Here is a 23,605-nt window from a genome sequence, read left to right as displayed (position 1 = left end):
GTATACCAATCCACTCTTCCATCTTTTTCTGTTAAAGAATTTTAAACATTAATTGGATTAGGGCATAGAAATACAAAAGTCAAAAGGAATTTTGATAGTTGTTCTTGATATGGTTATTTATGCAGGTAGAATATTTTATGGATCAAGCAAACTTGATTGGGGTTCTAGGGTTGATTGAATACTTTTGTCATCGAGTTGAGGATTTTCTTTATTTGATTGAATCAGAAAGGTATATTTTAAATATAAATATGGTTCACTAGCTTATAATTTTATCGGATTTGTACCATCATAAGGAAAATATGTTAAAGAATAAACTTTATATTTCGAGTTAGGGTAAGAGTGATTTTATGCGGAAGAAAGGGAATTATAGTTTATTGGTGGAGCAGATGCCCCAAAAAATATTTTGTCTAGTGAAAAGGGTTAGTGCTTTGGGTACGTAGTTGTTGGTTGGCAAGTACGGAGTTTGAGGGGGGATCAGTAGAGGTCACGACCCCCCCCCCCCCCCCCCCCCCCCCCCCCCCAAGCATACTTTTGGCTCTCTATATTTAATTTTTGTGAACTTTCAAACACTTGAATTTTTAGGTTTAATTACACTAATTCTTAACTAGAATCCTCAAAAGCGAAAAAGAAAGTGATGTTTTGTCAGCAATTTATAGATGAACCCTAGTCTTTAACTAGAATATCAATTTATAATTCCCTCATTGTTATTTTGCTCAATGATCAATACTCATTATTCTAGAATTTTGTATCTAAAATCTCAATGTTTTTCAGCGAAATTCCCCCAGAAGTGAACGAAGATATCGCTAGCTTATGTTACATTGGTTTATGGTATAATGAACTTCCAGAATTGAATATGGTTCTGTCACAATTTTCTTTAAAATACGGTGAAGAGTATATAGATGAAGTCAACAAGTTCAAGGAAGATTGTGCTGTTAGGAAGGAGGTTATGTGAATATTAAGCTTCCCTTATGTTTTTTTTTTCTTTATAGATAAAACATCTTATACGGTTTCAATTGCAGGTAATAGAGCTGTTGTCAGTTCCAAAGCCATCACTTGAGGAACGAAACAAACTTTTAAAGCAAATAGCCAAACGATTTGGGGTTAACTGGGATCCAGTTTCTGCCTATGAAGACTCAATGTCAAATGTAAGTATAATAACTAATTCAAATGTTGAAGTGCATTTGCAGATGTCTTTACGATTTTTAATTACTAGAGTGTGTTTAGATTAGGGAAGGTTTAAAGGTAGTATAACATTTTGAATAACTTATCTTGATGTCATTCTAAATATTTTATCATATTGTTATAATTATTTTTTTTTTTGGATAATAAAACTTGGAAGCTATTTCAAATAACTTTTTATAAAAACCGTTTTTAAAAGTTTTTCTTTTTTGAAGAAAAAAATATGTGATTTTTACAATGTAAAATCTCTAACCGTGAACATTTAAGTTAGTGAATGTCAGAATATCTTTTTTAACTTATAACAAATGAGTTCGAAATAACTTCTACTAATTTTGAGTAAATTTTCAAAAAACAAATCATTTTTAGAAAGAAAAAAAAATCCATTTTTTAAAAATCTATAACAAACAGACCTTAGAGATTTGTTTTCCTTAGAATAATGGTGTCTTTTTTAATTTTTAAATCTCATCATTATTGTTGTTTTAACATGATCATTTCCTATGATGTAGATAGAAACCCACACAATGTTGATGTTTCTTAACAAGATCCCATGTTCTAACAACAAGCAATTCGAGGTCTCCACCTGGTAATGTATATACACTTGACCTTTTTTTCTTTCTAATTTCCAATGTTTGTGTACTTTCTATCCTCTATTGTTTTTCCCCAAACAATAAAGTGGAAAGTGTTACTCCATATTTGAAAATTTATTTATCTATCTATATATCTTACATTTCAGCAAGTCTTTGCTGGAAAAGACAATTGTAGATGCACAATCTCTAATTAACAAAAAGGAGACTCAGATAGATAATGTGCGAGAGGTTATTTTTCATCTACTCGTGCATCGGGAAAAAATTGAAGTTTACACTTTGGTATACCCATCTACTCTTGCATCTTTTTTTTTTTATTTAAGAATTTTAAACCAATGTCTTCAGAGATAGAATAGAAGTCTTTGGACATTTCTTATTTTGAAATGTTGATCTCGATGACATGGTTATTTATGCAGGTAGAATATCTTATTGATAAAAAAAATTTGTGTATGATTCTACGATATGTTACATATTTTTGTCAACAAGTTGTTCGTCATCTTCCTTACATTGAATCACGAAGGTATGTTTTAAACATAAATATGGTTGACTAGCTTGGCATTTCATTGGATTTGTATGATAACACGTATTGGAAATCAAGTGTGAGTAATTATGTACCACGTCTGTTAGAAATGAAGGAAAAGTTGGATATATAAGAGAGAAGACACATATATCTAATGTCATGAGGTTTTTGATGAAAATATGGTGTCTAAGTCTCTTAAGGTCCTAGACGTTTAGCCCATTGACAAAGAATATGAGGAAAATAGGTAAAAGAATAAACTTTATCCTTCGAGTTAGGACCGGAGTGATGTTGTATGGAAGAAAAGGATTCAGATTTTGGTTGTACAAGGTGCCGAGATGAACCAAGAAATGTTTGGGCTAGTGAAAATATTGCGGATTTGATAGTTGACTAGAAGAATTCATTTTCACGGAACAAAATTTAATTTAAATATCTTTGCCCCGATAAGTCAAACCTATGTTCAATTAAATTTTGTACACTTGTTTTGGTAGTTGTAATTTTTTTTTATAGTTTTAAGTGAATACTATATTCATTTCAAGACTCCACCATAGTTGTAAAAAAAGTACAAAAGGCAAGCTATTATTCTAGAATCATGTATCTAAAGTCTTAATATTGTTCAGGAAAATTCTCCCAGAAGTGAAGGAACCTATTGCTAGTTTATGTTATGTTGGATCAAGGTACAGTGAACTTCCAATTTTGAAGACTCTTATGTCGCAATTTTCTTTAAAATACGGAGAAGATTATATATCCAAGGTCAACATGTTAATGGAAGACGGTGTCAAAGAGCAGGTTCTATGAATATTTTAAGCTTCTTTTGTGTTTCGGTTTTTTTATTTTTTATAAAACGTCTTATACGGTTTCAATTGCAGATAATATCGTTGTTTCTTTCGAAGCCACTAGTTGAAGAACGAAACAAAGTTATAAAGGAAATTGCTAATCAATTTGGGTTGAAGGAAAAATTAGTTGAAGAACGAAAGAAACTTATAAAAGAAATTGATAATCAGTTCAAGTTGGATTGGATTCCATGTTCTCTTGATAAAGACACGACAACATCGTGTGTTAATGAAACCTCTCACTCAGCTACCGTCTCGTTATTCCTTTCCGATCAGATCTCAAACGAGAGCTGCGCGTCGGAAGCCATGGCCTTGATCCTTCACGCTCCCAACAACGGAAACAAAAATGTTTACAAAACTCTGATTGCTGCTGAATATGTTGGTGTCAAAGTTCAATTGACTCCGGATTTTCAAATGGGTGTTTCCAACAAAACCCCTCAATTTATCAACATGAACCCTATTGGAAAGGTTCCTGTCTTGGAAACTCCTGATGGTCCTGTCTTTGAGAGTAATGCCATTGCTCGCTATGTGCCTATGTTGCCCGATTGGGTCAAAACAATTTGTTTGGATCATCTCTCATTGATCAGGCCCACATTGACCAGTGGATTGATTTTTCTTCTCTGGAGATTGATGCCAATATTATGAAGTTGTACATGCCAAGGCTTGGATATGCCACCTACTTTCCTCCGGTAGAGGAGAATGCAATTTCTTCGCTCAAGAGAGCACTCGAGGCATTAAACACTCATCTTGCTCACAATACCTACTTGGTTGGGCATTCTATTACCCTTGCTGACATTATAACAACATCCAACTTGTATATTGGTTTTGCTAAACTCTTGGTTAAGAGCTTCACCTCCGAGTTTCCTCATGTTGAGAGATACTTTTGGACCTTGGTCAACCAACCCAATTTCCGAAAGATATTAGGCCAGGTTAAGCAGGCTGAAGCTATGCTACATTTTCCGAATCCTCTTGACCTTCTTCCTCCAAGCAAGATATTAGGTCATGTTAAGCAGACTGAAGTAGAAGAAATTCAAGACGAGGCACCCGAGCCCAAGAATCCTCTTGACCTTCTTCCTCCAAGCAAGATGATTTTGGATGACTGGAAAAGACTCTACTCTAAAACTACGACGAACTTCCGTGAGGTTGCAATCAAAGGTATTGTGGTTACATTCCTTTGTTTATTATTTTATTTTCTTTCAAGTTTTTGTAGCTTATATCCTTCGGAAATATACTATTCTTTCTCACAATGTTTTTGGAAATGTGAATTCTTTTTATCATGACTTGTCAATTGAATTCCTCCATTTGACTTGCAGGATTCTGGGACATGTATGATCCGGAGGGATATTCTCTCTGGTTCTGTGATTACAAACACAATGACGAGAACACTCTTTCTTTTCTGCCACTCAACAAGGTCGCTGGATTTCTTCGCAGGATGGCTCTGGCTCGCAAGTATGCTTTCGGAAAGATGCTTATAATTGGATCAGAGCCTCCATTTAAGGTGAAGGGGTTGTGGCTTTTCCGTGGACAAGAGATTCCAAAATTTGTCATGGATGAATGCTATGACATGAAGCTCTATGAGTGGACCAAGGTTGACATCTCTGATGAAGTTCAGAAAGAGCGTGTCAATCAGATGATTGAAGATGCTGAACCATTTGAGGGAGAGCCTCTTTTGGATGCCAAGTGCTTTAAGTGAAAACTAGTTCCAGGAATATGGTTTTGTCATAACTTTTTGGTGAAGTTCTATTTTTTTTCTCCCCATTTTCTGCTATAGTGATGAAGGTCTGATACTTCGTGATTTTATTAACGTTGAAACTTAAATGTTTGATTGTGGTAGCTTAATTTTGATGGTAACAAGACCAGAGTTACAAATTCTAAAAAGAAAAAATGATGATAATTTGGTAGCTACCAACTGAGCTACACTTACGGGACCATAGTAGATTATTCTTTTACTATAGGCTAACATCTATGTTGTAAATAAAAAGGGTTGTGTTAACCGGTGCCCCCAGGGCACTGGTTAAGGTATCTAAAAAAGGAAAAATTAAATAAAAAAATACACTTTTTTGACTTTTGAAGTCTTGATTACACAATTTTCAATGCAAAAGCTTCTACATTTAACATTTTCCATAAAAATAATATGCAATATGTAACTTATCCTTTGTAATACCCATCTTAATGATAAATAAATCATCTTTTGCTTAGTAAACCATTTTGCCATAAATTACACAATTTAGATAAATCAATATAAAAAAAGTTAATAAAATGGGGTTATACATTTTCCGTTCTTCAAATAGAGTATTATTAAAAACTAATTAAAAAACAGTTAGAAAATTACCTTAGAAGATTGATTTCAGAGGATCATATAGGAAACTATTACTAGAAATGTCTAGAATACTTCATTAGAAGATACATTAGAGAATATCATATCATATGAAACTAGTCCTCAGAAGGTCTCATGATCTATAGAAAAAAGTTGAGTCATGCAAAAAAAAAAAAAAAAATGCCTACTCATTGATTTTAACTCTTGTGTAATAGTGTATCATAAGCAGAAATCTCTTATATTCTCCTCTCTACAATGATACCAACTCATTGATTTTAAGTCTATTGATGTTTAAAGAGTGTTGTTGCACACAAACCCTTCTCTTCAAATGAGAATGTGTAAACGTATTCCTTAATTTTCGAAATGTTAGAAAGATTAATTGGTCCACTAGTTCATTATTTGTTTTTGTTACTCATGCTATTGTTTCAAGAATGATCTGGTTTTACCAATCACCCTTTTTGTTCTTGGATACATGTAGAAGATCACAATGTGATTGTGATGGACTTTTCTTGTATCATATTGTTTTTGTATTGCAGGGCTATACCAAGAACATTATGTTTTAAAGTTATTCTTAGTTCCGAAAGGACATTATAACTTGAAGGGACTATGCTGTTAAAGAACACTCTTTAAACCCGAAAGGACATAAATTAGAAGAAGAAAAGAATAACTCGTCAACACAAGCCGAATGAGAGAAAATAGAGAAAAGTTATTTGTCAAGAGAACTTTTGGTGTGAGTAGAAGTGGGGAGAATGATCTTCTTATATAGTAGAGGAGCCAATGGTCGATTACAAATCCAATGGTTGAAATCGTTTGACTGTTGAAAAATCAATGGTGTGATCTCTCCTCATTAAAGAGCGAATGATGGAGAGTTGACTAGGGAGGGCACGTGCAAGCATGTGTTCAGCATGCGTTGTCACGTGTCATGCGTGTGTTGACGCGTGCAAATTGCTTACATGACGATGACGTGTAACGAAACTAAAAATTCAAAAAAATAATTAATTACGTTTAATGTTTTGGGTCTTAAATATAATACCTCAACTTTATAAACACAAATATTATGTATAATCTGCCAAATGTGGGACATAGAAATTTTTTAATTCGCACATCAACATTCACAGTGTTCCAACAATATCCCACTTGAATTTCAAAATGATTTAGAGGTTTCTATTAAGAATGAATAAGAAAAAGTGTCTTACGATTTGAATCTTTAGGTTATAAGATTGTACATAAACAAAGGTGTTATAAGACTTGAACATTTGTGTAGTGAATAAGATTCAAATATACTGACTAATAGTCTTGAACTTTATGTCTAACATCAAAACACACACAACTTTTTTGCAGGTGTATTCTCAAAAAACTCGTGCATTAAATGTCGTACACATCAATCCCGATTTAGTGAATATGCTCTAAGAATTCTGCCTAAAATTTCGTATGTAACTTCACTTTCACATTTACAAAGATGAGTTAATTAAAAGTACTACATTGAATATAGATCTCATTAAGAGTTTATATTATTTCAACATCTTATTGCTTCCAGAATCATGATTCTTATGATTTATTAACAAACACAACCATCCTTCTAAGGACCCTTCTATTTGAAGAGCCAAAGTCAACAAATAATAGATCCAAATTCATGGACAAAGCCAGTTAGTCTCAGCTGCTCATCGAATGCAACTAGCACTGAGTGAAATTTACCATAAGATGGGTGATATTTATCAGAATATGCAAAAACATGAATTTCCTAGTTTATTTCATTCCAGATAGACCTAGAACGTCTCTTCTCCACACCTAAATCCTTCATCTTAGTCCGGATGTTCAACGAAATAAAATTGAATTTATTCTGATTTTATTTTAGGGAATTTATTTCTGATTTTTTATTACTCATAATAATGAATATCGAATATTTTTATGATGAATTGTAGAATATTAATATGATACTTCTAAACAATAAAATAATATTTTTCTTGTACCAAAAAAATTTATATATTTTTCTTAAGAAATTCTTTCTTAAAATATGAAGTCTCAAATAGCTATTTGATCTATAAAAATGACGATTAATTGATTTTAATCAAATGTGCCATATAAGCTTCCATAAAACAAATGTAAACCTACAATTTCAGATCTTATTATCATTTGTATTGCAATTTTGGTTCTTTTTTTGTTGTTATTAGTTATATGGTATAAGGGATCCTCTCAAAAAATAAAAGTTATATGGTAAGGGATCTTTTTCAGGTTAACCAGAGGCATTGAGTTTGAATTTAGCACTACATCTCTTGAAGTTCTGGGTTTGAAATCAAGCCCTAGTTCGAATCCAAAAAAAGTTATATGAATTACTTTTTCTTTTAACATAAATAAAATATACTTTTTGTGAACCGGATATCATATACGCGCAACTGCAAAAATTAATCACTTGAGTCGGTTAGGACCGCAACAGGGGGCAAAACTCTCCCTCAAGAGATTTAAAATGGTTGCATTCGCAAGCTGGAGTTCGAACTCAAGACCTCTTGTTAAGAAGAAATATAGTTTTTATCATCTCATCCAAATATCCGTTGATACATAATAAATAAATACATAAAAGATGGAATGACTCCTCTAAAAAAAATCCTCAGATCAAAAAAATAAAAGATGGAATGATATGACTCATAGGAATATACTATGCAGGAATTGTTTGAGTCTATTTTCCAACATGTTTCCTTCACTCGGCTTCACGTTCTTCAAGCTTATATATTCCATCAATGAAATCTTCTGCCATCCACAGAAAAGATCCAAAAGCAAGACCTTCCCAAAGTAGTCTCTTTATACTAGAAAATGAAGCATCAATAAACCTATCATCTTCTTCTTCATCATCATCAAACTCATTCAAACCAGCTTCCTTCTTATGCTCAAAAAGGGCTTGAGTATGACTCTCTACCAATTGCAAAGCTTCTTTATATCTCAATTTACAACCATCCAACACTAATCTAGGTCGTTTAAAGCCCTTTACATAATCTTTCAAACTTCCATTTTCATTTTCTTGCTTACCAAAGAACACGTCTTTCGATCCATGTCCAGGATGATGATCATGGTCAGACAAAGATTGGCGTTTTTCTAATTCATATCTCGACGAAACTGATTTTAAAAAGTAGCCATATAATATGCTGGCAACATACATTTTAGCAAACAAATCTTTGGTAATGAGCTTCATTCCAAAACTATCTGCTGCAAAAGTTATCAACTTTAGAATTTCCTTTATGGTATCCCAAAGTTCCCAGCTTTGAATATACTTTAGCTTTCTTTCCATGTCAGGCAACTCAAGCTTTCCGTTGCGTATGCATTTTGAAATCTTTGGAACCAAAGAGACATCAAATGCATAAAACTTGAATATAATGAGAAGATACATTATATCTTGTGTAGCAATTTTACATTTTTCCTCTGCTAATTCTGCAATCCTCCTGAATAATGAGTGAATGTATCCCAGAAATTTTTTAAGCAGTGTAGGCCATATATACATACATACACACCATTATATAAAAATAATTCTACAGTTAATTAACACTTAACTATTTTTTTGGTCGGATCTTTCTCTTATTAAATTTACCTTTAATAAGTTATTTTTTTCAAACATAAATTTTAATTCAAATTCCATAGAAAAATTAAAAGGCTTAATAGCATTTTTAGCCCCCTAACTTTCCCAAAGTTGCAATTTTGGCCCCCTAAGTTTTGCACCTGTGGCAGTTTTGGCCCCCAAGGCCAATTTTGACTTGGTCTACGCTGACGTGGCACCCTAAGTGAGGTGCCACGTGTTATTTTTTTTATTTTTATTTTTTTGCCTTGGGGGTCAAAACTGCTACAGTTGCAAAACTTAGGGGTGGTTTTGTAGTTTTTTTTCTTAGGGGGCCAAAATCGCAACTTTGTGAAAGTTAGGGGGCGAAAACTGCTATTAAGCCAAATTAAAAACTACTTGTCTATTTTAGTTAAACTTCTCTTGTTAAAATTCTTTTCAAATCTAGATAATATAGATACAATAAAACACAAACAAACTAATTAAAGTTAACACCAAATGTCAAATTAAAATTTAACACCAAATTTCTACCTTTTGTTTTTTAAAATTCAAAGGCTAATAATACTATTCTGAATTAAGTCTCATGAACTTCTATTTCATGAGTGCCTCTCCTCAATATTCTTTCTTAAGTTCAATTGACATTGTTTTATGTTAGACAAAAGAGATACAATTATGTTATGGTGTAGGCCTTTCTAGTATATTAGGCAGTATTTAAAAAAAAAACTCTACATACATGTACTAGTATTTTTTTTTTTTTTTTAAAAAAAAAAAGTCTTATTTAAGTGAGGGCCAAGGCCCACATATAGCTACAAGTGGGTCCGTCCCTAAGTATATATAGTATGATGCATTTGTATGCATGATTATCTATTCATATGTAAAGGTTTAAAAACCTTTCTTTGAAGTGGATTCCTACATGAATTAAACGATGACATAAAGTTCTATCGCAACTCACAAGTCATGTTAGGACGGTTTTATCATGTAAAACAACCCAAGGCCGAAATCGAAGGGTCATGTTGGATAATCATTAATCAATATAAAATCTTGCGAATTCTTGTAACTGGTGTGCCCTGTAGCTTATGATTCAAAAATTAACACCTTAAAATCATCCAAACTTTATTAGTATATAAAAAGGAATCCAATTTTTTTTTCAAGCTTTCTATTATTTGGCATTCAAGGTTTGACCAAAATATTACTTCTCCCTTTCCCCTATAATAAAATTTCCTTGCTATAAAAATGAAAATACCAAAGGCCTAGTAAAGTGTGACAATGAAACAGAACATTTCAAGCCTTTCAGGATCAAATTCACTATCATTGGCCTATAACAGTTTAGAAGAAAATTCAGCACAATCTTTGCTTACTCAAATATGATGTCAGAAAATATGAGCAATACAAAGTGAAATTTGTTGGATTTTCAATCTTATTGTACTTGGTTCATATTATAAAATATTGTTGAGTATTTATTGGCTTAGCTTCAAGTTCAATACAAAATAAAATTCGAATTGATCAAACAAAAAGTTTTTTTTTGAAGGATAATTAAACATAGAGTATTGTTGAGTATTCATTGGCTTAATTCATATTATAACTAACTTATTTCATTATTAGGTCTTGTTCATATGTGATTGCTTTTGTTATTATTGGATTGGACTGACCTATGAAGCACGAACACTCCTCAGATTAGTCGTGTTACGGCGTCAGACACCGGAGTGACGTCAGAGTCCAACACCGACACATATAATTATGCTGAGTTATGTGATTTTGTCAAATTATTATCGGTGTCCGACGTCCGTGCCCATGCTTCGTAGACTATGACCAATGTGAATTGTGTTTGTAGATTTTTTTCACTATAGATGAACTCTTTATTGCAAGGTCCCTTTTGTAACCGACACGACATGTGTTAGCGTGTTGTTACACATAACTCATTGAACACATCAAAAAATGCGTTCAATTAAATTTCAATTAAAATGTCGGTGCTACATAGATCACAAACAGTTCACGCTTGACAAATAATTAAACACATCACAAGAATCCAATCTATGAAAAACATATTATTTTAATAAAATAAACATAACAAAGAAAAGGGTATTTGAAATCAGTGACAAGCTAACCTCTGAAACATGTCTTCAACACAGGAATCGATCTTAAGCATTTGTTTAAGAGCAGAATCTCTACGATCCTTCAAGAGCTTCAACTCGTCCATGACAGCGCGGTGGAACTTTTGAGGCTTGTCCTGCTCCTGCATCACGTCCTGCATCACACCGCTCAGAAACTTTCCAACCCTAGACTTTAGCGTAAGAGGCACGTTAAGTCTTCTGAACTTGCTGCCGCTGTTATAATCACTCTCTGAATTTGCTATCACCTTGATTATTTTTGGTCTATGCTGCAAAAGGACACTAGTACTCACATTCATATTATGCTTTGTGGTGAAGATTCTCAAATGGGGTTTTGGTGAAGAAGAGAGAGATGATGATGGGAGCATGACTAGGGTTTTAACGTGGTTTTGCTGGTGCAAGACAAGGTTTTCCATTGAATAAGGTCGTGTTTAATTGTGGAGAATCATAATAAAAAAGAAAAACTTTGAGATCTTTCTTTATTTGGTATGAGAGGTTTGTTACATAAAGTGAGATTTGCTTGGAAAACAAGGTAGAGGTTGTTTTATAAAGTTTCAAATTTTAAGGAATTGGTTGTTTGTTATGTGATCGACAAAATCTTTTTTAATGAAGTTCTTTCAAAAAAAAAAAAACTTTTTAATGAAGTTCTTTTTTTTTTTTTTTGACAAATTTAATGAAGTTCTTTTGATAAGTTCGTGCTCCAGTATAAATTTCTGAATGTATAGTATGATTTTAATTCTTTTTTTTTTTTTGAAGAAATAAAAGAAGTGTAACAGAGGGACTTTCTAACATCTTAGTACTACCCTCGCCTAAGCATATTTAACTGTCAAGTTCTGATAGGATCCTCCGGTTCATTGGTGCAGGTATGATTGCACCTGATAATTCTTTTGTTATTTTCTTTAGACTTGACTACATATTAGTGAAAATATTATTACGATTCGAGATTCTCTTAACATAAAATAAAATATTTTCACTTCAAAAAAATATATTATTGCGATTTGAGATTGATGTTCACGTTCTAAACACATATCTTTGTTTTTCATATTAGCCAGCGTCAACACGGTATTAAACTGCCTGTCTTTCTACTTTTGTTGAAAGAAACGATAAAATGGTAAAACAAATAACTAAATGAAGGATAAAATTAAAAGAAAAAATGTTACAACAAAACACAATATTTGTTTATATTTTTTTGGTTACATGAGCTAAAGGCAAAGAAAAATGAAAAAAATAGAAGAAGCTAGACTAGTTCCTTATAAAGGATACTCCTAGGACATATTGAGAACGAGGAATGATATATTAACATCCAAAATTTGACAACTTTCTTTACATCGTATCCTTAAAGCAATAAAAAATTGTTATTTTCTTTTTTTATCTGTTTTGTTTCTTTACAGTTCCATTTACTTTCTATACCAAAAATTCAAATGAAAAAAAATTGTAGATCGATTTTCTTCTAATGCAACCTTATTTCCTTTCTCACCATCTTCATCGAGTCTTAAACAGTACCACCACCGCTTCTTCACCCCTCAGTTCAATCCAAACCCACCGCTATTAACGACAACGGTGATGGTGACGACAACATTAAGGAAATCTGTTCGACGACGCTGGTGATTAGTTTGACGACGACGCGGGTGATTAGGAAGAACGACGCCGCCTATTAGGAAAATTTGTTCAAAATCGTACAACTTCAGCAATAGGTTGAGGGTGGTGAAGGAAGAACGACGTCATTGATTGAGAATTGTGCAAAACTTGTTTGGGCATTTAGCTTGATAGAAAATTCAATTGTGAAGAAGAGGAGAGATTGCAACATGGTCATATAAGAGGAGAGGTCTATATCTAATTCTTGTGATTGGTTGTTGACAGGCTTCAAAAAGGAGTTAAAATAGATGATGCAAGGACCCGTATATGATGTTTTGCTGGAAAAATTAGGAAAACTTATGATGCTTGGATGATTTTGTATTTTAGAGCTTACTGTGTTATGTTGTTGCTGCTGATATGGCTATAGTTTTGTAAACATTGTTGTACTGCTACACTTTTTGTGCTATGATTCTTGATAATATTCATAGTAAAAAGATGTTTTTCAACTGTTGCAGTTGTCGCAGTTAATATCAAAAACTACTGTAAAGCAAATATACGAACAAAAAAATAAACACTACCAAAACTAATAGTATAAATTCGCTCAAATAATCAGAACTCATACTCAAATAAGCACTACGTACCAAAATAATTATATATATTCTGTGTTATTAAATTATTAAAATAAATAATATATCTACCCTTTTTTGTGGTAGCTGGGGTTTGAACCCGACCTTGCATATATCATGCATTGTCCATACAAACTGAGTTAAACTCACGAGGAAAATATATATAACAATATAATAATAATCTATATTGTATAGACTACACACTTCTATTTCTATTTTCGATGAAGTCATTACTTTAAGGTAAAAAAAACTTATAGTCTAGAACTAGAACTACACATGGCCAAGAAAATATTATCTTAGACCATTTACAGTGGTTTTTCCATTCAACAAAACTCAACATCTACTTTTTTAATTCTCAACACTCCACATCATTTTATCTCTCTTATTCTACACTCATTCAACTTTTACCCTCTCCAATGGTTTTTCATTCAACACTCTACCCCATCACCTTTTATTTCTTATTCTTATTTAATTTTATATTTTTGTTTTTATAATTTCATAAAATTACAATTATCGATTATAATTAAATTAAAATAAAAAACACTTAACAATTTATTTTATTTTTTTTGTAAAAAAAATTATTTAAATAATTTATTTTTATTTTCTTAACTTAATGCAATACAACAAACTAAGCACGCGGCACACAAATAACTTAAAATGCAAGACAACAAACTAAGCACACAAATCATCTTCAATCACGAAACATTCCAAACTTTGTCCATATGTGCTTCACTAGATCTCCTTGCAATTCGTGATGAACATTTGGATCACGCAACTCGGATATAGCACGCACATGATTTGCAAAAGCAGGTAACACCTCGGTCGAGTATGGTTGCGGTGTACTAGATCCACTTCCCTCAGATTTCTCAAAATCGGTCCAACGTTGAGCATATGTATCTCATTCATCCTCAACAATCATATTATGTAATATGATGCATGACCTCATGATGATACCCGAATCGACTATGTCCCACAAGCGAGCTGGTTCACAGATGATTTTAAATCGAGCTTGAAGAACTCCAAATGCATATTCGATGTCCTTCCGACATCCCTCCTGATGTTTTGCAAATAACTTATCGGGTTCAATTTGAGGAAGTCTAATCTATTTGACGAAAGTTGGATAAGAAGAGTAGATATCATCATCTAGATAGTATGCCATAGTATAGGGACGTTGATTCACAAAGAAATTCACCCTTGGAGCCTTTCCCTGTTCCACATCATCAAACACTGATGACCGGTCTAGAACGTTTATATCGTTCAACTTTCCCAGACATCCAAAAAAGGCATGCCAGATCCATAGATCATGAGATGCAACTGCTTCAAGAATAACTATGGTGGTTCCCTTATCCCCCCTAGTAAATTGATATTCCCATGCTTTAGGACAATTTTTCCACTCCCAGTGCATGCAGTCAATACTTGCGATCATCCCTGGGAACCCCCGCATTTCACTAACATGTAGTGTTCTTTGCAGGTCATCTTGGGTTGGTGCTCTCAGGTACTTGCTCATACAATCATATGATTCCTTTACAGAATCTACGTAAGCACTCCAATGATGTAGTACCTCCTATTTTGATGTATTCATCGACCGCATCTGCTGCCACACCATATGCTAACATTCGCATTGTTGTGGTACATTTTGCTAAGGGTGATATACCTTCTTTATTGGCTGCATCAACTCGTTGGATGAAGTAGTTATCACTACTTGAAAGTTCCCCAACGATTCCAATGAAAACATGTTTTTACATCCGATACCGACGACGAAACCTTGCATCGTCGTATGTAGGCTCATTGGCAAAGTAGTCGTCAATTAGTTTTTCGTTTGCCGCTGCATGATCTCTTTTGAGATATTTTCTACTACAAGCACTATCTTCCAATATTTTTTTCGACGCTGAATAAATCGGTTGACGATATAAGTGTCTTCAATATCACATTTTTGTTTGTAGGCTGCAATATCAAAAGGATATTTTTGTGGATCCATTAAATGTTTTTTGTGATATTGGAAGTAGATTGAATAGTTTTTTGTGATATTAGAAGTAGATTGAATGATATTTGTGATATTGGAAGTAGATATGAGTCCCTATATATAAGTACATTGACTGGTGGACACTGACGGATTCGAAATAAGTTATTGTATAGAGTTAATTATCAGATAAGGACTAGATTCAAATTGGGTGGTACATATTCAAACACAATAGACTTGACACCACTGACAATTATTAAAGCAAACACTGGGGACTTGACAACACTGACAATTTTGACCGGATACAGACAAATATTTGATTGAAATTAATTTCCAAACAGCTCACGCTCCAACTTTTCCAACAGCACTTTCTTCCGGTCATCGAGATGCTCTTCGGAACTTAGCTTTAGATACAATTTCATTTTCTTAGCTTCAGTCTTTTCCTTCATCAATTGGTTAGTCTCAGGCCTGTTGCACCAAGGCTAACTTGTTCAATTGTTCAAGCTTTTTCTCCTTGAATTGTTTATATTCAACCCACTCCTTTTCCACCACCTCCAAGCCAGCTTCCTTGATTTTCTTTTTACCCTTTTTTTAGCTGCCTCCCTACTCATTGGACGAGCACTAGATCCTACAGAGTTTGAGCCACATGCATCACTGTCGTGAGATCTCTTAGATCCACTACTTCATGAGTCAATATTTCCTCCTGCTTGACTACCATAACGTGGTTGATCACGGAGAGCGTGTCATTCTGCCATTAAAGTAAATTGAACATTCTTCCCACATGGGTATAATTCCTACGATTTTGCCAAAATATCATTCTCCGACCAACCGCTTCCTTGCAAACGCATAGCGCCTTTATAAGCGCCAATCCATTTATTCAGTATTTTGCTCATATAATTAAAACGGTTTCGGCATGCAACTCCATCGCGCGGAGAATCGAATGAGCAATACTCATTACAATACTCAACAATCTTACCCCAATATGCTTCACCTGTCTGGTTTCTCCCGACAACACTGTGTGTTCCATATTTAATCCACCCACAGCACCAAATTTTGTTCAGTGTTCCATGTTGGTTGCTAGTTTTTCTTGCTCTTAGGAGTTGAATCCTCTGGATTTAGAGTGACTTCATTAGCTCTTGTCATTCAACCACGAGTTATTTGTGTTGAAAATTTAGGAAATTCAGGTGCACCAACACTCTGAAAATTTTCATTCACCATTGGCATATAACCATTAAATGGGGGTGTTTGAGATGGATATCCCATTATAGATCTATAATATGGATTAAAGTTTGGAACAGAGGATGGGTGGTTGAAATTTGATGCAAAACCAAAATTAGGCATGTTTTGAGGACGTTGGTTGGAAAATTGATTTGGATGTTGATAATTGTTGGGATTTTGGTAGTTAAATGGGTAATCAAAGGAATTTTAGGTGTTGAAATGATTATTATTGGGATTCATTTCACTAAAAAAAAAGACTAAAACTTCAAAAGAAAAGCTAATAGAAAGCAAATAATAAGATTAAGATAGTGAAAAACTTGGTTTTTTTTCTGTGTCCAAATCAAATGAACCAAGTCTCTATTTATACACAAAAAAATCATGAATTTTGGTAAAAATAAAATAAAATAAAAAATTATTTGCAATGAAATAATTGAGTTCAAATTATTAAGATGAGAAAAATCCAAGCAGCCAATCAAAATCTGCCAAGTGTCCCCTCATTATCCAATCAGCTTTCTCTCTCCGCGTCCTCTGTCCCCTCACTCGCGCCTGTCGGCGCGTGCATCTCACGCGCTGGATTTGGCAAATGGAAACGCAACGCGTGGCGCTAACGTGTCAGAGTTCAACATGTTTATTTGTTTCATCTCCTCTCACCTCCACATCATTTTTCTATCATTTTCAACACACCCTTACAATGGTTCAACATGTTGAGAGTGCCTTTCAATAGACCCATTGCACTTGGTCTTACAACCAACACAATAGAAGGGTATTAGTTTTTTATTTCATTTTTCAAAACTAGTGAGGACCCAGGCCCACAACATGCTCTGCATGGGTCCGTCCCTGAGTTGTGTCATTAATGTTATGATTTAGAAGACAATTGATAACAAATATCAAATGGAAGAATGACTTAGTTAATTTGATTGAACATAAAAAAAAAACATATTCTAAGCCATGACAATTGAACAAATTCAAAGCCATATGATTGCTAAAGGTGAAGGATTAAGGGCTTTATATTCTAAAACATATTTGACACAGATTCAATTGAACAAATTTGTTTAAATTCTAATCGACACAGTGAAGAATGACTTGGTTAATTTGTCTATATATCATCCTTACATATTGAATTAGAACATAAAAAACATATTCTAAGCCATGACAATTGAACTTTGTTGACCCATATTTCATTCTCCACTGTGTACAATGAAACTATGAAACTTTGCTGTTGTAAAATAAGAAGTGAATTGAATTTTACAAATATTCTCAACATTCAAAAGAGCATAAAAACACATTCGACAAAAATACATGAAAATCATCATCCAAATCTATATCATAGAAGAAATTTGTATTTTGCTCCCTCATTCGACAAAAATAACTTATCAATGCTTTGCTGTCTCCTCCTCTTCCAATGATACGCCTTTCTTTGTTAACATAATTCCTAACATCTCTTTCATAAAATGCTACATTTTCATAACCTCCAGCATCTCTAACAATAGTATGAAAAGTCTTGTTGATCCTCACGCCCGCTTCATCATTGATTTGGATTGTTCTCTTTGCATGCATGTTCATATTTTTGTCTGCCTTGAATAACCTTGACTTAGTGAAGCTAATTGTGTGAGAGTGGTTAGGTTCAAACTTGTTTGTTCACCACTAAAGCTATCAATTCCATTAGCTTCACCATCATAAACATCCAAATTATTTGGACTATCCATAAACTTTCAATAATGGGTACTAACCAAATCTGCACAAATTACCCTAATTAGATCCCTCATAAATTGTGTCTAAAAAAAATCATTTTCATCTCAATAACAACAAATTATGTCTCAAAAAATCATTTTAATCTCAATAGCAACAAATTATGTCTCAAAAAATCTTTTTCATGTCAATAACAACAATTAACTCTTAAAAGGGAAGTGGGACTATGATTTTTTTCCCCAACCAATGTCATCATCAAAAGAAACTTCTAAATCCTATCTCTTTTTTCTTTTTACCGAAAAAAATACCATCTCTAAATATATATATATATAGAAAAAATCATAAAATTAAAATAAAGACATTGATCTGTACATAATACTAACCTCTTGTAACAAAGTTAGACTTGAACATCTTCAACAAGTTAACATCAACCAAATATTTTTCACTACATGAGCATGGTTCTTCACTGGGAGCTATTGCTGAAGAGAGTGGAAGATTGGTGAAGAGAGTGGAAGATTGGTTACAAAAGCTCTCTTAAGGAAAAAGATTTTATAAAAAGCAAATAGAAAGTGGAATAAAAATACAAACAAATCTATGCATGTATTTTATTTTATTTGATGTTTTTCATGTATGAGACAAGATGAAATTTTGATAGATGAAAGATGAAGGTTTTGATTATGAAGATTGAAATGAGTATAAAAGTTATGTATATAAATGAAACATTATAATATTTTATTCGAGTATTTCAACAAAATCATTTATTTGGTATCTATATACCTATATAAAGAAGATACAAAATTTTGGTGCAGTACTTTTTCTTTCAATTATATAATTCATTTAAACTTTTGTGTTAACCACTTCATTTTTTTTTATTTTGGTGCAGTACATTTTCTTTCAACTATGTCATTCATTTAAACTATTGTATTAACCACTTTATCTTTTTTATAATATTATTTAAAAATTTAATAAAAAAATTAGTTAAATCATTAAAATATGAACAATCCTACAACAAAATGAATAAGATCTCATTAAAAATAAAATAATCTTCATTTTATAGAGAGCATATTTTAAATAACTTACCAAAATAACTTGAGTGTGATACGAGTTAAAAATATTATAACAAGGTTTTTGATATAAATATGTGATTAAATGCAGTAGAAAATCGAACACGCGAACAAGTAAGTGTCCATCTTCCACTAGTAAGCAAGCAATCATCAAATCTAGTTCCCTATTTGTACATTTTTATAAGTTAATAATTTAATCATCGAAAGAAAATACTTCAAAATCCAACTTTGTCCCACTTTTCATTTCATTATTTATTTTTCTTCTATATTATTACTACTTTTTTTTAAAGAGAAATGATATTTGTACAACTATTTTGTGAGAACTTTATCTTTTATACTCACATTATGTTTTTACTTTTTCTCTTTATTGTTTTGCTTTATGTGTCAATACATAATTTTCTTTGTAAATTTAAGGTTGTCTCAAAAATTTTGATTACATACACCCACAAACCAAACCACACCACCACGACATAGATGAATATATAAGAAGTTGCATACACACCACAACATAAAATTATAAAAAAAATAAAAATAAACTCTTAGACATTCACAATCATTAGTATCAACAATCATATTATTACCTTCATATTGCATAATGCAACATAGAACCTAAAGAACATGTATGCATTCATATACATTAGTATCAACAATCATATTATACGTAATGCACCACAAAATAATTGCATAACAGCACAACTTAGAAGCTAAAGAAAACAATTCAATGTTTTATGTTGCATACACACCACAACATAGAAGCTTATAAAACACACATAAATGCATATGGACATACACTTGTATCAATAATCATATTATACCTTTCTACTGTCTTTGAGCAAGTTTTCATTCCATTATTTATGTCTTTCTACATTATTACTATTTTTTCTAAATCATTTTAACAACACAAATTGGAATATATATATATATATATATATATATATATATATATGTGTGTGTGTGTGTGTGTGTGTGTGTGTGTGTGTGTGTGTGTGTCTTTAAGTGACAAACACACTACAACATAGATGTTAAAGAACAACTATACATTTATGATGCATACATAGTACAACATAGAAGCTAAAGAACACATAGACATTCACATTCACGAAGTATCAACAATCATACCATTCATTTTTGTTTTCTCTTTTTAAAGAACAAGTTGCATACACATCACAACATATTCTACGCACCACATCATAGTTGTTAAAGAACAAGTTGCATACACAACACAACTTGGAAGTTAAAAAACAGACTTTAATGTTTTATGTTGCAAACACACCACAATATAGAAGGTAAAGAACACACTTAAATGCATGTTTGTATCAACAATCATACTCTATCATTATAGCAAGTTTTAGAATATTTTTATTTATTATATACCTTTCATTTTCTGCCATGTCTAATTTTTCCTTAAACGTTCACGTTGAAAATACATGCACATAATCTTCCAGGCGATAGATTTCTTCTTAGGTTCCTATGTTTTCATGTCTCTCCAATTGATAGCTTTCTTCTTATGTTCCTTTATAACACCTTCAGTAACAATTTCTTTCTCTTTGAGTATATTCTACTTCTTTAACGAAGTTTTTGCAATGTCTCCCTCTGCTCTTTTTATAACTTTTCCAATATTCTTCTTGGTAGGAAATAGTTGTTGGAAACATAACTCACTATTTTTAAAATCATTTTAACAACAGAAATTCTTCATTTATATATATGTTCTAAACCTTTTGTTTGCATACACCCCACAATTTAAACCACACCACCACAACATAGATGATATAGAAGAAGTCGTATACGCCCCACAACATTGAAGCAAAAAAAAAAAAAAACTTTTAAACATTCACATACACTAGTATAAACAATCATATTATACATTTTTATTGCATAACGCAACATATAAGTTAAAGAACACATATGCATTCACATATATTAGTATCAACAATCATATAATACATTTATGTAGCATAACGCACCACAACATAGTTGCTAAAGATCAAATTGCATAACGACACAACCTAGAAGGTAAAGAACACATTTCAATATTTTATGTTGCATACACACCACAACATAGAAGCTTATAAAACACACAGAAATACATATCGACATACACTTGTATCAATAATCATATTATACCTTTCTACTGTCATGGAACAAGTTTTCATTCCATTATTTATGTTTCTTCTATAATATTACTAATTTTTTCTAAATTATTTTAACAAAACAAATTCTTATTTTATATATACATATATACATATATATAGATAGATAGATAGATAGATAGATAGAGAGAGAGAGAGAGAGAGAGAGAGAGAGAGAGAGACACACATATAAACTATACCTTTCAATGGCAAACACACCACAACATAGATGTTAAAGAACAATTAGAAGAAGTGCATCAGTAATTGCCTTAACCTTCTTTGCCTTAACCTTCTTTTTGATGTTTTTCTTCTCAGAAAATCCTCCATGATGTCAAGAAACTCCTTAGGTAACTCCTGTTGTATTTCCTCATTTCTCTACAACTCCTTCAAAAACCCATAATATTCAAAATCAGTGTTTAAATTCATAACACATGCAGCAACAATCAACTAAAGTGTGAGATTTGTTTTACTCTCTTTAGCAACTATGAATGGACATAAAAAACCCTAATCCTATCCCCTCCCCCCCCCCCTCTCTCTCTCTCTCTCTATATATATATATATATATATATATATATATATATATATATATATATATATATATATATATATATATATATGGCTACTAATCAGGAACTTGCCCAAAGAGACTTGAAGGATGAAGAGGATCTTCATGTTTCAAAAGAAGACATCGAAAACCAACTAGAACTTCTAAATAAAAAGAAAAGAACTGGAGGGAAACGGATTTTCAAGGCGATTGTGAAAGGGGGTACCATGCATTTCGCTATTAGTGTCATAACTATGACATATATTCGTATCGTCGGCATGTGATGAAGTTGGAATTTTTCGTGGCAACTCAACAAGCTTATGAAGTGTTATTTAGGAATTAGTTGTTAGTTAGTAGTATTTAGGGTGTTAGCCTGTAGTAGTATTTAGGGTGTTTGTATATACTTCACCCTTAGCATATATATATATATATATATATATATATATATATATATATATATATATATATATATATATAGTACTAGTAGATAGTATTTAGGTGAAATTGTAATAGCTTCACCTTTTAATTAAATATTAAATTCTTTGTTAAAAAAAAAAACTATGAATGGACATGTTCCTCGTACTATACGTTCATGTCCCAAATGCTCAGCCTTAGAGCCCACAGTGTATGGTTCAAAGAAATTGTGGACAAACATTGTTATTTCTTTTATGCCATTAGCCAATATATAAGTATCGGCTAAGTTTGAATATTTTTCAATCTCCTCATGGAGGAGCCACTCTATTGTGGACGACTTGGTGGAGTACAAATAACATCTTTGTTTCCATGTAGCAGCTAGCAATGAAACTATATCAACATAAATTCTTATTTTATATATATATATATATAGTACTAGTAGATAGTATTTAGGTGAAATTGTAATAGCTTCACCTTTTAATTAAATATTAAATTCTTTGTTAAAAAAAAAAAACTATGAATGGACATGTTCCTCGTACTATACGTTCATGTCCCAAATGCTCAGCCTTAGAGCCCACAGTGTATGGTTCAAAGAAATTGTAGACAAACATTGTTATTTCTTTTATGCCATTAGCCAATATATAAGTATCGGCTAAGTTTGAGTATTTTTCAATCTCTTCATGGAGGAGCCACTCTATTGTGGACGAATTGGTGGAGTACAAATAACATCTTTGTTTCCATGTAGCAGATAGCAAAGAAACTATATCAACATAAATTCTTATTATATATATATATATATATATATATATATAAACACACACATATATAGGCAATATACCTTTCGATGACAAACACATAGATGTTAAAGAACAACTATACATTTATGTTGCATAGATGATATCATCAATTATGTAGGACAACTATACACTTCGATGACAAACACACTACAACATAGATGTTAAAGAACAACTAGTGAATTAAAAATTCTTTATCCAAAAGCAACATGATATCATCAATTATAATAGAGTATTAACGCAAAGCAATTGGTCGTTAATATATTAAGGGAAAATAATATGTTAACACGTGATTACCCTCCTAAAGCACCCAATTAACCCGCCTAAATCACTTTTCATAGCATTTTCATAAATATCTTCACACATTAATAAGCTCATTCAATGTTTCTGCTACTTTGGTATTCCAAGTTTAACAAACAATTAATATTCCCCTGTTATCAAAAAAGAAAAACATTTCATAGTCCCCTTCTTCTCTCATTAACTCTTCTTTCATTGACTCTTTTCTTTCCCGAC

The 23,605-nt window shown here is 32.3% G+C and overlaps 3 protein-coding genes and 1 pseudogene across 3 annotated transcripts; 1 reads left to right on the top strand and 3 right to left on the bottom strand.

Moving 5' to 3' along the window:
* The first annotated feature begins 3,198 nt into the window (after positions 1 to 3,198).
* Positions 3,199 to 4,834, top strand: LOC146906904 (elongation factor 1-gamma 3-like). The gene is made up of 2 exons (XM_085727492.1): positions 3,199 to 4,268; positions 4,427 to 4,834. The coding sequence occupies exons 1-2, from the start codon at positions 3,755 to 3,757 to the stop codon at positions 4,804 to 4,806; spliced, it is 894 nt and encodes a 297-aa protein (XP_085583618.1). The 5' UTR covers positions 3,199 to 3,754; the 3' UTR covers positions 4,807 to 4,834.
* A 3,213-nt stretch (positions 4,835 to 8,047) lies between these two features.
* LOC146906903 (UV-B-induced protein At3g17800, chloroplastic-like) lies at positions 8,048 to 8,770 on the bottom strand. The gene has a single exon (XM_085722431.1). It carries the CDS (start codon positions 8,708 to 8,710, stop codon positions 8,126 to 8,128), a length of 585 nt encoding a protein of 194 aa, XP_085578557.1. The 5' UTR covers positions 8,711 to 8,770; the 3' UTR covers positions 8,048 to 8,125.
* Positions 8,771 to 14,382: 5,612 nt separating this feature from the next.
* LOC146906902 (uncharacterized) lies at positions 14,383 to 14,724 on the bottom strand. The gene has a single exon (XM_085728995.1). The coding sequence runs from the start codon at positions 14,722 to 14,724 to the stop codon at positions 14,383 to 14,385; it is 342 nt and encodes a 113-aa protein (XP_085585121.1).
* Positions 14,725 to 15,702: 978 nt separating this feature from the next.
* LOC146906901 (uncharacterized) lies at positions 15,703 to 16,698 on the bottom strand (annotated as a pseudogene).
* Between the last annotated feature and the right edge of the window lie 6,907 nt (positions 16,699 to 23,605).

Source organism: Medicago sativa, chromosome 7, assembly GCF_051527215.1.
Source record: "Medicago sativa cultivar Bolivia chromosome 7, Bolivia_mono, whole genome shotgun sequence".
Taxonomy (NCBI): Eukaryota; Viridiplantae; Streptophyta; class Magnoliopsida; order Fabales; family Fabaceae; genus Medicago; species Medicago sativa.
Note: the sequence above shows the minus strand (reverse complement) of the source record. Positions and strands in the feature narration are given on the sequence as shown.

Coding starts and splice junctions, on each gene's coding strand:
- LOC146906904 (XM_085727492.1), top strand. CDS start 3,755: ATGAAGTTGTACATGCCAAGGCTTGGATATGCCACCTACTTTCCTCCG. Junction 4,269..4,426: donor CCGTGAGGTTGCAATCAAAG/GTATTGTGGTTA, acceptor TTTGACTTGCAG/GATTCTGGGACATGTATGAT.
- LOC146906903 (XM_085722431.1), bottom strand. CDS start 8,710: ATGGAAAGAAAGCTAAAGTATATTCAAAGCTGGGAACTTTGGGATACC.
- LOC146906902 (XM_085728995.1), bottom strand. CDS start 14,724: ATGCGGGGGTTCCCAGGGATGATCGCAAGTATTGACTGCATGCACTGG.